Source organism: Psittacula echo (assembly GCF_963264785.1).
Source record: "Psittacula echo genome assembly, chromosome: 3".
Taxonomy (NCBI): domain Eukaryota; kingdom Metazoa; phylum Chordata; class Aves; order Psittaciformes; family Psittacidae; genus Psittacula; species Psittacula echo.
The window spans coordinates 60,053,625-60,069,933 of record NC_137736.1 but is presented as its reverse complement, the minus strand read 5'-3'; the positions used below and the strand labels follow the sequence as shown (position 1 = coordinate 60,069,933).

At 38.0% G+C, this 16,309-nt stretch overlaps 1 protein-coding gene across 1 annotated transcript in view; it reads left to right on the top strand.

Moving 5' to 3' along the window:
- The window catches only part of AFF3 (ALF transcription elongation factor 3), a gene marked incomplete at both ends in the record, with an annotated part of 320,155 nt that overhangs the window by 34,643 nt on the left and 269,203 nt on the right, over positions 1 to 16,309 (top strand). Inside the window, one exon of the mRNA XM_080612415.1 lies at positions 14,036 to 14,156. Coding sequence (XP_080468541.1) covers positions 14,036 to 14,156 — 121 coding nt within the window. The remainder of the gene's footprint in view (positions 1 to 14,035; positions 14,157 to 16,309) is intronic.

Sequence of the window (16,309 nt, the reverse complement as noted above, 5' to 3'; positions counted from 1 at the left end):
GGTCATACACTTTCACATGCATTTGAGCAGAGTAGGTTCATTAAGGGAGATGAAGTTATGGAATTTCTGTTTTGTTTCATTTGGCCCTGGGGAGACACATCAAGCAATATGTCTCTTCTTCTTTGTGTATATAGAATGAGATACGTCACAAGATGGTAAACCTAGGCTTTTAAATTGTTAAAGAACAGATTAATTTGAAATTAATAAGTTTAAATAATATTATCTTCAGCTTGATACCTGTATCTACCCAAGTAATCAATTCCTTTTAATTTAGTACATTATTCCTTTCATGGTTTCTTTTGTGAGATTTTAATAATGTTTTTGGGTTTTGTTTTTTGTGGGTTTTTTTTTTTTCCTTATGGTATGTCATTAGTATCAAATTAGGTAGGCTTGGTATTACTACATCAGTAATAGCAAATTGTTCTTCAGGATTTTGTAAAAGCTCAGAAATCTTTGACAAACCTTTGTCATTGAGTTACTAAGATACTAGTTTGGTTCACAGCAAAATAGAACATGGGTATTAAAATTATTTCACAATTTTCCAAGAAACAGTCCCAAATTTAAATCTGAACTAATTCACTGAGCTTGTTTTCTTTTATTTGTATTAAAAAACCCAAACAAATGAAACCAAACCAAACCAAAACCCAACCAAAAAAATCTCAGTGGAATACGTTTACATAAGCCTTTTGCTTTCCATTACCTGGAAGGAAATAATTCTCTACCATCTCCTTTTTTACTGAAAAGCTTTATCACTATTGCTGCTTAGGAAGTTTTAAGAAAGGCTAAATGTAGTAGCAGTTTTCTGGTTAGCACGGCATGCTAGCAGCAAAATATTCTCTTGCTAATAACAGCTTCTGTTTATTTTTTGCACTGGGGTATTCCAGTTACCAAGTGTGAACTATACTGTGCTTTGTTTGGATTCAAATAAAAATCAAGTTCACCGTCAGCAGTCTAGTTTCGTGCTCTCTCCCACCCTCATCCATGTAATTTTTCCCCACAGTAGGCCCATCCAGCAGGGTTGGGAGGGAACAGAAAGCAGCTCTTTCACCTTTCTGTTCAGCATTATTTCAGGTTTCTGCCAGCAAGTAACACCGATGGAGTAACGCCACCTTTCACTTGTCTTGCAGCCCACTTCAGGAACACCACCTCTCCGACATGCAGAGATGTGCCAGCTTTTGATGGGAAAAAAATGTGCTGTTAGATCTTCCAGAGTCACCCTGTGTCTTTAAAATGTTAAAAACCTTCCATGAGGTGCAAATGTTACATCTTAACAAGAATGTGGGTATCTACTGTGGGGGTTTTGATTGTCAACACTTTTAAGACTAGAGAGCCTGGGAGTATGTGAGAAGCTAAATCCAAACTGCACGGTTAGCGTTCTTGTGAGTGCTGGATTTTTAGCAATGTGAACATGAGTTTCACTGAACTTCATGGATAGTTGTAAGGGCAGAGCTTGCCTTGTCTTCAAAATCCTAACCATTCCAATCCTGTCCCATCCCCAAATGACTCTGGGATCATAGGCTGATAATCTGCCGATACAATGGGTTCCTCTGCATGGATTTGTTTTTTAAGTTCCATTGCAGAAAATTTCCATCACCATTTGTTGGCTTTTCTGAACTGGAAAATCAGAGGATTTTGTTGGGGTTTTTTTGTTTGTTTGTTTTGTTTGTTTGTTTGGTTTTTTTCCATGTGTGTTTAACTCCTTTTGGTTATATTTTACTATCTTAGGGAAACAGGAAAAAATGAAATTCTGGCGTTTTTTTTTATGCACAACCTGTCAGAGAAGGAATTTAGTCCTCCTGAGTTGTCCCCGAGAAAACAGCTTCAGTGGCCTTCCTTGGAAGACACGTAAATTTGATGTTCTTGAATGTTGGAATGAGAGAAGGTCAAACTGAAGTCCAGCCTATTGAAGCATTAAAAAAATTTGAGGGAAGAATGACCCAGAGATTTCTAAGCTTCCTAGCATAATAAAAGCAGATTTTGGCTGTGGAAGAGTTAAGTAGAAATGTTATTGACATCTCCCAGAACTGTGCTTTTAGAATAATACGGACAATTTAGATCCCTCCTCATGCTATTACAATATATAGAATTTAGATACCTCTTACCTCTGTCAGAATGAAACACTGAATAATTACACACCTTACACTATACAGGTAAATGATATCTTTATTTACTGTGACAGAATACGCATTTATGAACTCAGACTTCAAATAAAGTATACAGTAAAAAGAATACGTTTCTCTCATAAGCTTTTGTTGTTGCTAAAGCTAAAATTTGCTGAGAAAAGGTAATCTGGCTGAGGCAACTGCTAAAGAGTGAGGGGACAATGTATCCAGCTTCATCAGGTTGAACTGGACTTTCCCACTTCAGACAGAAACCAGACTGATCCCCTTCAGCAGACAGCATCTAGCACAGTCTGGCACAGTCTCTGCACAGGCATCTCTGGAATGGCTTCTGCATCTATCACAACCATTAAAGGTTCTGGGTAATCTTTTGTATCATTTCCTTCAGGTTTGGAAATATTTCAAGAATTTTTAACCTACTTTAAAGTGAAGCACTCAAACAGTAAAGCTGTTTCTGCAAGTTAAACTACAGGAGCTTATTGTGCACTTTGTTATGTTTCGGGGTTTGTATTCCTGACATGGTACATTTGGTTTGGATTTGTGGCACGGCTGTGTCACCACCGCTCTTCTTAAGCAGAAGCAGAGTGTCAAGAGAGGCACAAAAAACAACAACAACAAGAAGATATAGTTGTTTCAAATGTTTGGGGTTTTTTCCTATGCAGAGAGACAAAATACCTCACTTTCCATTGCATGTCACTTGAGGAAGAGAACACATGGGTGCTTCTCGGTACAGCTCTGACAGTGAGCAGCATGAGTTATGATGTAGTCATCTTTGTAGGCAGAAGGAATTGAGACTAGCATGTGTGGGAAGTTTACATGAATTACACCAGTCATGGGGTATAAAAGTTTTAACTTTTTCATCATTTTAACATGTATGTGCTTTTATTCGTGTATGAACATATATTACTGTTTTATGCTGGTATGCATGGTTTTGCTGGTTTTGGTTAACTTCTCTTCCTAATTTGGATTGCATATCCCTTGAGGCTACACATCAAAATATGACAGAGCCACACAGGGCAAGCAAGATGTAATGAATAAGAAACTGTGGTCATATGGTTTGTGTACAGTGCACTTTTCTTGTGCAGGTGCCAAGTATATTGTTATTTGGTCAAGCACAAACCTTGGGTCTAGTTCTCCGTTTTCAGAAAAAAGAACTGAGGAAAAATTTTCATTTTGCTGTAGTTTAATGGCTTTTAGAGAAGCTAGCTACCTGTATGGTACAATGAAATATGTATAGCTGGTAGTAGTTTCTTGTGTAATTAGAGTGAAACATCCCCTACATAAGCATTTTTTCACCATCTGAAGCTTAAAGTTATATATGAGCCACAACTTTCATAGGTTCTTGAACGCAGACTTCTTACAATGCTCCTTTTTGTTCTGTGAACTCAAGGTGTTTATGTAGGTGCTAGGTAGGTAGATAGATTAGATTTAGGCATATATATAGTTTTATGTAAAAAAATATATATTTATATGTAAATATATATATCTCATTCAACTTGCTATTGTTCTAGCTCAGTTGTGCAGAATGAAGATGGAACCTCATAATTCCCCATAATAATATTATTTTATGCTTACAGAATGTGATGCAAACAAACTATTGCTAAGAACAATCATGATTTCCTTGTATAGTATGCTGCATTTCAGCTGTTCATATAAACAAAAGCACAGATTTTAGTAAATTGATTATTTGGGCATTTACAGTGGCTAGGTTGTTTTGGTTTTTTAATCTGTTGTCATAGCGTTTAACTACTTAGGTTGCTCTGAATTTGTTTTTATCATGTAGACATGCTAACATACATCTGTTTAAAACTCTGTTCAACCTTACCTGTGTGTGGTGATAGTTTCCCTATAATATATAAAATGCTATAGCGAGGTCTCCATCTATCTATAAAATGTGAAAGAAAGATAAATTAAAACAGGGCATCTCAAAACATATCGATTCTATTTCATGTCTTTCTACAGAAAGCAAACTCAGTGACTGTATGCTGAATATCCCAAGAAATCTTTTCCTGTGAATAAGTAAAATCTGATGACTTATGCACTGACTTGTTAATAATTTTTTTCACAGTGGGGCTGTTGTGTGGTTTCTATAATGCTGTAAATCATGATTAAACACATAAAAAAGATTGTCACCCAAGATCCATTTTAAGCCAAGTGAAACATAATACAATATAAAATTTACATCATTTTCTTGATTAACCCTAATGAACCTTCGGTCATTATCCATTATTGTACGAGTAGATTGGAAATGTTGCTTTGTTAATAAAATATGTATAGACGTTTTCATGAGTCATAGATTTGATGGTTATTAACCGCTGACACATTCATGATGAAATACTGTACTTTGGCATTCCGTGAAAGTACAATACTACATAAGGCTGCAGGCCTGTGTCCTGTACTTCAGGGCTGTATTTTGGTGCCCTTTGGACATCACATAATTTTGAATGTTGATCTAAAATCAAGTGCACAGGATATAAATGTAGGCAAGAATTTTCACAACCCTTACATTTAGGTACTGAATCTCGGTGTGTCTTTCATTCACAATTCGTAGGGATTCTTAGTTGTACCAAAATCATTCAACAAATTAAAACTACTTGTCTTTGTCATCCATGGAAGTCTGTACAGTTTTGTTACTTTCGCTACTGTGGCAGGAATGTTTTCTAATAGAAACTGTTATCTCTAGGGCAAATTGCTCTTAGGTCTGACCTTAATGATTCATTACAATCTTTGCTTTTCCTAGTTTAAGTCAAGTTGCACCAGGATGAATTGCATGATAACATTTTCCTACCAGTTACAGAGCTTTCAATTTCTGTATGCTATGTGAAGTATACCTCAGTGTACTTCTCAGTCCTGCAATTAGCTGTGGGTAAATGGATCACTGTCGAGAGCCTCATGGAAAGAATTGGCTATTTAAGTTGCTAGAGAAAAATGGAAGCAAGGAAGTATTTTGGGGTTTGGTGTTTTTTGTTTTGGTTTTGTTTTGTTGGGTTGTTGGGGTTTTTTTTCCTGAAAAAGACATTATTTTTCAAGAAAGATGTCATAGAGGCAAAACACACTTTTTCACAATTTTCAGGCTACTTGTTTTAAATTGTTTTACTACTCAAACTAGCACTGGAAATCTATCGACTGAATTCCAGTTTTCAGCAAACTCATCAGTAAGAAGCTCAACAAACATTTTGAATAAAGTATTAAACACTTGCTGCAAGATGTCAAATAGATTTTTAAAAGGTCAGATTTTACAATGTTCAGAATATCTCTATAAATAATGCAGCAATAGGAGTAAATTCAGTTTATTGCAACATTTGGTCTGTAAACTCTGCAGGGTATACCCCAGGACTATATGAATTATTTGCCTATTATATGTGCAGTTCCTCTACAGAGATGAGCTGGATGTTTGTTCATAAAAAATGCTATCATTTTTTGACTAATTATGACTATAAGGAGCCTAAAGAAGAAGTTTCAAGGAAAAAAAAACACACTGGCTTGGCAGATGATAACTGGAACAGTTTCCCATGCAGAAGGATGCCATGGAAAGCAGAAATCATTGTAGAGAAAAACAGACAAGTGAGGCGTTGTGTCTGGTATCTCTGGCAGGGAAGCAACGTAAGGAGAAACTCGGTCAGATATAGACATTGCCGAGTTAGGTAAAGCCTTGTATAACAGCCTGGGGAATTTAGCAATGTTCAGTTAGGCAGAAAAAAAGATTCCTAAATTGATCTCCTCAGCTGTTGTATTTTTTGAATTACAACATAAAAGTAACATTAACAAAATCAAATGAAAGGGCTTCACTATGCTTTGGCTGGTTTGTGCTCTTCAGTCTTGATTTCTTTTTCTTTCCCCCTGAAAAATATGGATGAGGATACAAAAGGAATGATTTCCTCTGTCGCATCTACATTATCTGTTTCTTGACAGCTAAGATCTCCATTTCATTTCTGAAGGTTTTAAATACTGTTTTGGATTGTGAAGAAAAAGAAATACTTATTCCAGGTGTAAGATTATAAATAGTGGTGAATTTTTAACTTGTGAAGATACTTTCAAACAATACATTGTTAAAGCAGCACAAAATTAAAAGTAATAGTATTGTTGAGCTTCTAGCTTGGCTTATTATCATTATTAGATCTTCATCCATCTTTGGTATTTTTGCTAGCAATTTTAGGATTATAAAAAGAAAGCACCAGCACTTAATAGCAAAAAAAAAAAAAATACTAAGGCATTGATTATAAGATTACCCATTAATACTGAATGGTCAAATTTTTGATATCTACATATACTGTAGGTATGGACTAGTAGGCTTTTATGATATAATGAAGTTATTTTTCCTGAAACAAACCAACCAACAAATTTTGAATTATGTCTCAATTTCTCTCATAAAGCAAAACTTCACTGAGGGAGAAAAATGTGAAAACGTGCATGTTTTATCTGTCACTGGGCTGGAAGAGGTGCTCTTGTACAAGCAGGTGTTGAACTAAATTGGATTTTTTTGTAATGTTCCTTTGTTGTGATGTTTACAGCTCTGACTCAACAACCTAGATCCCAGTCTCAATTGCAGCCCTAGGTTTTCTCAGTATTTCAAAACATGTTTAAAATTCAGTCAGGTTGCATGCAAAGCATTCATATTCTGTGAATGTCAGGTGTGAGTGCGTATAATATAATAACTGCACCCACAATTAGTTTTTCCTTGCTTCCTTCCAGTTGCCCATTGTGAGCCCTCAGAAGACCTGCCTTGAGTGCTCGGATGCTGATTTTGCAGATAGGATATGTGTGTGTATATATGCGTGTATACATATGCATATATATGTATGTATGTACATATCTATATATGCATTTGTTTGGTGGATGCAATATATCTGCCCCTGAAAATATAGCTCCCCATTTTTGACTCAGAATTTCCAGGCAGATAATTAAAGCAATCTCACACCTTCCAGCCCACAGCTGCCACTGCGCAAGCGGCCGGCCCAGCTCAGCTCTCCCGATCATATTCATGTTTGGACGTTAGTGTTTCATGGCTAATACAAATCATAAACAGGCTGTAAAAGCTGAAGCGTCAATGAATCCTAGCTTTGAAATTGCTGGAAGCTAAAGTTTTAAAACTGATACTGCAAAGTGAAAAATGAAATTTAACCAGGCGTTTTGGTGAAGGAAAAATAATTTATTGGATGTAAGATGAAAAGCTGTGAGAGTAAACATCAATCTCATCTTAGACACATGTCATTGATTGATGTTTGCTCTGTGCTGCTGCCTGGAGGTAAACTCTTTGAAATAGCAAAGTAGGTACTTTATCTGTCTGTGGATAGGAGCACAGTTTGTTAAGTTACTGCTTTTTTGAGACCCTGCTACATCTTTATGTTCAATCAAAGTGAAAACAGTAAATCAGAGTAATTGCTTTACCCCACGGCATTCCTGTTTGTAAATGGGAAAAAATACTGTAAAAATCCTCAAATTAACTTCTGCTGTTTAAGCTAGATAAAGAGTCCAAAAAAATTGGTTGCAACCTGGGAAGGTATTTTACCGATTATGCCACTTGTTCATCAAAGGCAACCCGTTTGTTAAAATCGAACTAATAGTTCAAATGTCGTTAGGGAAAATATTTAATGCTCAAAAATGTAAGGTTGCCATGTCTAAGAGCTCTCCATAACCCATTAGTAATGAGATCCCAAACAGGCATCATTTATACTTAGCTGGAAATGGAACTCATACTAAGAAATTGGCCAGCAAAAACCATGGACACAGTGAGCTAGAAAACAGACATTAAATGATAGCACTTCTATGTTAAACACAGCAATTCAGCAAGCAAAATGACCTGAATTGTTGTAATTAAGTTGTCAAAATTAAGACTCTATTTTAAAAATATGTGGGGCTATTGGTTTTACAAGGTCCCAGGCTGGTTAGTCCTTTTGTGTTTTAAATTATTGCAGAATACAGGAATGACAGCGCATTTAAATTCAAAATCCAATTTCTATTCTGATTTCAGTTTCATAATCACTGTCCTGCATCAGGGTTGGACTGTTTTTTTATTGTGTTATGTAAGTTTTCCCCTTGAGTTACTCTATTTAGCTACTTTGTCATAAATGTGGTAATTCAGGGGAGAATTAGACCATTAAATATTTAAGAAAATGGCCTCACTTCAGCCTGGAATTTAGTATATCGAGTTCTGTGCCAGATTACACTTTGTGGGGAAATGTTGAGAATAATCAGTAAACCATTTTCAAATTTATTTTCTTGAAATATTGCCTGTTTTTCACAGTTTCGGAGCAGTTCCAACTACTTTGTTCATGATTCAAAAATGACCAGTTGCTAAAATTTAATTTCAAAGATATATGTGTCCTCACAGAAAACTTGTTCACAGGTCTAGTTTTATTCTTGAAACGCATGTATCTTTTAGTCGCCTATGGTGTGGGTTGTATTTTGAGGGTTTTTTTCTTGTTTGGTTGGTTGGTTTTTTAGAACGTGATCAGCTCTGTACAGTCCCAGGAGATATTCAAGAGCTGCACCTGGCAGCTTGGGGATGGTATCATTTCCATGACACTGGGAGTGGGAGTTGCGGTCTAACAGTTTTGTGTGGAGTCTCTTAATCTGATTATGGAAGAAGAATGGCCAGTCTGGGCACAAATAGGGAGGATGACAAAATCTGGGAAAGTAGCTCAGCCCTTGCAAATGGGATCTAGGTCTTCCCAAGCAAAGCTCTGCCAGAAGCCCACGAGAACTGTGGTTTTGCCAATTTAAGATACTGTGGCATGTTAGCATGAAGTGTCAGCTCCGCTCTTGTTATTAATATGTCTAGACGTCAGGTTCTGAATGTTTTGTGGGAGCATAGCTGCTGGGGTGAAGGAGATCAGCCTCCTGGGTCAAAAACATTAACTGCAAATAAACAAGCTACTCCTTCTAAATCTGTATCACAATATTGACATGTGTGAGTGGAAGGAAGGGGTGTGTGAGCGGGGGGTGGTGTTGCAAAGCCTTCACAATTCAGAAAATAATGAACTAAATCTTCGGACTGGAAAATGATATTGGAAGGTCTGGAAAGGCATAGGTGAGATTGCAGGTTACTGCAGACTATAATCAGTTCAGTAATTGTCACCAGATGTGTGTATACACGCAGTAATACTTTCCTCTGTCATGCTGGCAGGGCAGCCAGCGTCGTTATCCTCTTCCTTTGCAAGAAAATATGTTGATGCAATGCCAGAGGAGCACCAACGATCTAATCCTCAATTTACCTACTGTGCCTCATACAGACTCAAAGATGTTACAGGAATGGTGATCTTGTAGCAAAATAATGATATATTTCCTGAGTCTCCCCTTAGTGATGTGGCAATTTTGTGGTTTCTGAAAAGGTCAAGCATCATCATTAATGCACACCATACATCTGTGAAGGCATGTAATTCCTCAGTGAAGATGCAGTGCTTTAGTTTGGAGAAAAGGACACCTTCCTCTGAATATCACACTTGGGTGTTCTCTGAAAACTGAAGGACAGGAGAATAGGTTGGTGCATTGTCTCGAAGCAGTTCATCGTGAAGATTAGACCTTTTTATTTGAGTTGTTCCAAATAGTGATGTGTGCGGAGAGTAAATTGAGTCAGAAAGAGTGTGCTTTAAAAAAAAACAAACCACAAACAAGTAAGAAAAGGAGACTTTTCAACACTTCAGGCTTTTTATATGATTGCTTTCAGCCTAGCCCAAGACACCAAAACTCTTTGGACTTTGTAGGAGATTAAATCCAGTCCCAGATTTTTCAGGTAAGGTTATTGCTCTGCTCCTATGCTGTCCCCTGAGCCGTCTGTGTCTATTTCTAATTAAGGACTGAAGGAAACCGTTCCTTTTGGTGTCAGGAGTAATGCGAAGAAAGCTATATGCATTTCTGTCAGTACTGTGGGGAGGCTGGTGCTGCAGCCACCCTCTCATCAGGAACCAGCATGCCTAGGCTCTTGTCCTCCTGTGCTTTAACCTTAACCAGCAACTAAACCTCACACAGCTGCTCGCTCGCTTCCTTCCCCTGGTGGGCTAGGAGAGAGAATTGAAAGAATAAAAATGTGAAAACTCATGAGTTGAGATAAAGACAGATTAACAGGTAAAGCAAAAGCCACACATATAAGCAAAGAAAAACAAGGAATTCATTCACTTCTTCCCATTGCAGGCAGGTTTCAGCAGTCTCCAGGACAGCAGGGCTCTGTCACGAGTAACAGTTACTTGGGAAGACACATACCATACCTCCAAACGTCACCTTCTTCCTTCTTCATGCAACTTTATATGCCTAGCATAATGCCATATGGTATGGGATATTGCTCTGGTCAGTTGGGGTCAGCTGTCCCAGCTATGTCGTCTCCCAGCTGCTTATGCGTCCCCAGCCTACTCACTGGTGGTGTGGTGTGAGGAGCAGAGAAGGCCTTGACTCTGTGTAAGCCACTGCTCAGCATATAACAAAACCGTCCCTGTGTCAACACTGTTTCCAGCACAAATCCAAAACATAGCCTCAAACCAGCTACTCTGAAGAAAATGAACTCCATGCCAGCTGAATCTAATGCACTTCTTCAAGCTTGTCTCATGGGGACTTACACATATCTAGCACATGGCTAAAGACTGTGTACCCATCAAGGTAATCTTCCAAGAGACGCTACAACAGACTGAAATTTAATAAGCGTATCTACTCTGAAAACTTTGGCAATCCAGTGGTATTCTGATCTGTAAAATGTCTGAAAGTAAAATTATTCAAAATATCCTAAAAGAAGCAGAGAAAGTAGGGCTGCTGTGACTGAGTGGTAGTGATGGCGTGCTGAAAGAGCTTTGAGCCTGTGACATTATTCATTGGTATGTCCAGTATGTCTCTTGGCAGATCTTAGGGGTGAAATAAATCAGAGTGTGGTTTTAAAGCAGTGTGCTAAATTCAAGATAGTGTAATTTTTATAATACAACTTTTATTCATATATAACTTTTGCAAGTGTTTGACTTGTTACTCATGCTTCAGTTCATGTTCTTTAAGCATGAATTTGAAACAGATGCTGCATCCTAAAAATAAAAATATACTATTGAAAAACTATTTAATCTTTTTGGAGTCTGACCTGTATGAAACAAATATAAATGACACTGATTTTTGAGAGATGAATTCTTGCATGTTCTTTGGTTTCTAAGTCTTGCAAAACTGCTTCAACATTTACACTCATACTAAGGAAACTTATCATTAATAAACGGATGTGTGAATGTGCGTATACCATATATGAATACGTCACCCACATGTGCACTCCCCACATAAACCAGTGAGGAAAAAAATCTTGAGGTTTTCATGAACTTGTTCTTGATGTCTTAGCTATGGAAAAGACACACACTGTAAGTGATTAAAAAGGTACATACACTTTTGGGATTGTTTTAATTTACAAATTAAAAAAAAAAAGAAAGAAGAAAGCTATTAAAAATAATCATTTTCCATTAACTGCAGTGTTTGCAATAAAGACAATTATAGCAGTTGGCAGTATTCTCCTTGAACCAAAATAAATAAATACATTTGGTGACATACGTTCAAGGAGATGTGATTGTTGCAATGTTCATGCAAATAGGGAGCAGCCTTACAAATGTGAGAGATTTTGCCATCTGGTGTTACCACAGGAATACAACTCTCGACTTGTAGCTCTTTCTAACTTACTGCTTAGAGATGGCATATTAGAGATCGTCACACGTTTTTTCCATTTGCATAATCATTCTGAATTATTGCAGGTTGTGCATTGCATTACCAACAGTGAACTTCTCATTTGGGAAGGGGGTTCAGAGATCTGATGACTTATATGTCTTCATCAAATATGTCTCTACCAAATACATAAAGGGATTAAAATGTTCTTCCACTTTAGAAGTATCACACCAGTGCATTTTCAAGTTTGTATGAGGTCTGGTGAAGGATGTTGCTCTTGTTTACTTCCTAGAAACCAAGTAGAAATCATTATAATTAATCTCAGGGGAGCTGCCCATTTCTCTTTGTCTGCAGGCTGCATTTCTCTTTGTTTGCAGAGTCCAAATTTAAAGCATCCCAAAGAGTCAAGAGATTTCAGATAAGGAAACATGGCAACCCCCGAAAACCCTGACCAAACAATGGCTATTCAGCATGGCAGAAAGTCTACTGGAGACACGGAGATTGATGTTAGGAAGTCTTTTACCCTGACCTAACTGATGGGAGTACGCTCAGGTAGCATGATGTACTAGCTGAAGACCATTGCTCTCTTAGCAGTAAATGACAACTGCTCTTCCTCTGGCCTCTGCAGTGTGTGCAGCAGATGATCTCCACTCACTGGGACCCTACGGAGAGGTCTTTTCTATCCTCTTCCTGGAGAAAGGCATTTGCCACGGCCAAAACTCCACCCCTTCCATTGCCTTCTCATTACACCATTTTTCAAAGACAGGTGTTGGTGTAAATAACATGCATAACATGTGAATAACAAGATGGGATAAACCCCCAAAAAACTCAGCCTGTAATTGGAATAAACAGACTGGTTGTTGGAAGCGGCCTCCAACGTGCTGTACTGAAGCCCTGTGTTTCACAATAAACCCCCATGTTTAAAGGCCCTGCTTGGTATCTGGCATCTGCCTTTAGATGTCCTCCCACTTATCAGAAGGATGCTCCACAGTCCGGTTTGAGTTAGCAGCACAAACAAGTAAACAAGGTTTTGTGTTCTTTTGGTGACTGTTAAGGCATTGTTTTTAAATACTAATAGCGTCTAACATATCTTATGTATCTTCAGCTTTCTCAAGTCTTGAATTAGAATCAGATAGCTGTTGGCCTTTTGACTGCCTTGCCTGAGGCATACTAGGTAACGTCACATGGGTAGCTGATGCAACATATGTTTTACTATCTGAGAAGCTGGTTAGCAAGAGAACCTTTTTCTTATTAGCACATGGTGCACTTACATGACATTAATATATATTTCTACTTTACAGATTTACAGTGCCAGAAGAAAGACATTAGCTAAGCTAAGCAAAATAGGCAATCAGTGAACTCGTCATACTGTCCTGAAATAACACGTAGACCTGATTAGATACATTGGTTTCCTTTGTGAGGAGAATAAAATATAACAGACTGAAATGTGCAAACCTGTGTTGCGCTGTGTAAATTCATGGAAAGGATTCTCTGGTTTAGGTTGTCATGCATTAAACTAGAATTCTAGGGGAAAAAAAATAGGCTTTTTTTTATTTATTCTGGATGTCTATATTGGAGGCAAGCTAGTTAATTTCTGAAAATTAATACCACTGTGTAAAGCAGTGATTTTATTCTTTCTCCAGCTACACTGTACCATCCATACATACACTATCATGCCAGTATTCATTTATTCATGTTCTGACATTGTGATAGTGTCAAATCCATCAGAAAGAGGAATTGTTTCAGTAGTAGTTTCACGACTTGGCTGATTAACAGAGATCAGAAGAAGCAGCCTAACTGTGGAAACCACTACAGCATGTAGTTTTAACAGCTCTTTAGGGAGCTAGTTAATGAAAGAATCACTACAGAAACACATCCATGTGAAAAAAGGAGCATTCTCATACAACACTCAGAGGATATGTCATAAGTGGAAATATGTTCATAATTTCTATTTACTCATAGCTGTAATTACCATCTGCCTTAAGAGTACCTTCAGTCTTTCTCAAAGTTGCTTAGACTTTTCCTTTGTCACATTTCTGCACAGACTAGATCCTGCCCTGTGATTTCTTTCTTATTCTTCTGTAAGAATTTAATTATCTATTCTCTATGTGAAGAAAGTACCAGCATTCCCAGAGACCTGAGCCTCCCCAGCCTGCTTGGACTGGCATTCATCTGATTCATGTTCTTACTTCTTTTTGCCATCTGTCTTCAAACCAGAGTTCTTCACTTTTAAATTCATGCTGTTTTATATGTTGCCCAATAATTTTTAACTCTTAAAAAGCTATTCCTCTCTTTTGCTGCAGTGTCTATGAGCCAGATAGAAATGTGCTGCGAAGGAAAGAATGGGAAAGGAGAAATCAGGAGGCCCAGCAGGAGGATGGAGCATTTAACACGAGTTACTCCCTCTTCAGTGAACCATACAAGGTAGATGCTTCCCAGCTGGGTGGCTCTTTCTTTATTCATTTATTCCACAGTACAAACATGCAGCCTGCAGAAGGCATTGTCCAGGTTTCAGCACTCTCCCACAAGTGCTAACCTCACAAAATTCACAGAGAATGTTTATGGTTCATTGAGAACCGGATTTTGTGTGGGTGTGTATACAGATATATATATAAACACCTTAGAATGTTCAGCAGCACACGAGAATGAAATGAACTATAAATATCCTAACAATATTTGAGATGGAATTAAAACTAGGAGGTGAAGGTGATGGTGCCCTGGTTTTGCAACACTTTGAAAACAAGTGTGCTTAAGTTCTGTGTGAAGGTCAGCAATACAGTAAGCATTATGCTCTGGCCAGGGTTAAGACAGTGAAATATCTCGGCGTTCACCATTTTCAACCAAGCCTTTGTGAAAAGGTATCCTATGGGGGCTGCTCCCCTCCCCAGCTAACACAGTGCCTTTGCCTGCATGCATCAAAGCATCATCATGTATCCTGAGCTGTGTCCTTCCAGAAATGTCCAAGTTACTGTTAAAACCACCATGTTGTGAAACCCTTCCCTCCATGCAACATCACTTGTCTTCGATGTTTTGAGTGCTTTAGTGCCTCTTTTCAGGAGTCCTATTTGGGATTTGGCACTTGGCTTCTACACCAGACTTCCACGCTTCTGAGTTTCTGCCTGTGCTCCAGGGTCATCCTTTAGCTTGCTGTTCTTCTAGGTTGCTGTTTTTTTCTAGTCTCTAATAAAAAAGAAAGATCAACCACTTTCAAACCATATCCCTTAATGGAAGACAGCTCTGTATGCCATGAAGCTGACCTCCAGCTGCCCAAATTTCAGATTCATTACAAAGGCATTTAGAAACCATGGCAAATGTCTTGAACTCTTCAAGCCTTGACTTGAAAAAATCTACTTTGAGACTCGTTTAGGGCTAACCAGTGGAAAAAAGCCTGAAAAGCTTAAGTCAGATGGATCTTGTCATTTTGTGAGGACTCTGCTGCAATGGGGACTTAATAGTTTTCCATTTGGTAGGTCCAATCAAACAGACCTCTCAAAAAAGGGCCTGTCATTTTTCTGGGTCCCTGATACCGTCATGGCTGTGGTACCTCAATTGGTAATACTGAAACTCAAATCACTTTTAAGAGTGCTTTAGTTGCAATATTTTGTAAACTTTGATTATTACCTGCGTGCCAGTGTACTGACTGTCGTGGCACAGACTGCATGTATCATAGACATGTCGGTAGTTTCTGAGCAATGGTGTCTGAAGGCATTTCTATGCAACCACAGTATAATTCCATCAGCTTTAATAGGAGTGGATGAAAAATCATTACCGTCTCTAGGAGCGAAGTGGATATTGAATGTCATGTCTACACTGGCAGTGGACCGTTGGGCAGTCTGAACTTATCTAAACATTTATGAACCTTCAGTGCGGGGGTACAGAGCTGTGATGTGGACATTTTGATTTACCATGAAAAGAGGCTAACTGCAAAAGAGGAAACCTTTCTGCAAAAGCAAAACTGAAACACACTCTTACTGTCTTTAAAGATCATGTTCAGGTTTTGGGTTTTTCCAGAAGGGAATGAAGTTACAGCAGACATTCACTGCAAGACCTGATTAAATTCAGTGTTCCTCTGCGCAACTTGAGAAAGGGAGGTAAAGCCAAAGGATTTGCACGCTGAAGGCCATATCTGATAATCGAAGGCATACTGGAAATCTCTTAAATCTGATGTCCTCTCTCACCTTGACATGTATCACTACTCCTGTAACATCAGATTTTCTGAAAAATCCTGACTCTTTGGATTGCCCCATATCCTGTTCAAAGTATCCATAGCAACCCTTTATGAAGGATTACAGGAAATCTAGTATCTTTCACTTAAAATGTCTTTTAAAGGGGGTGGAAAAGTAGGGAATTAGGTCTGGATATTTTCTGGACAGAATATCTTGCCTCATTAACCGTATCAGTATTTTTAAGGAAGAAAAAAAATCTGATGGCCTTCCATGCTACCATCAGGTTTATTTTTAGAAGCGTTGGATCTTTCAGTCTTCAAATGCATGGATTCATCTTGCATTGCAGAAGAATATCAGAGCACTGTAAGTTAGAAATGTTTGCACAAAATGCTTTTCTTACTCACTCATTTT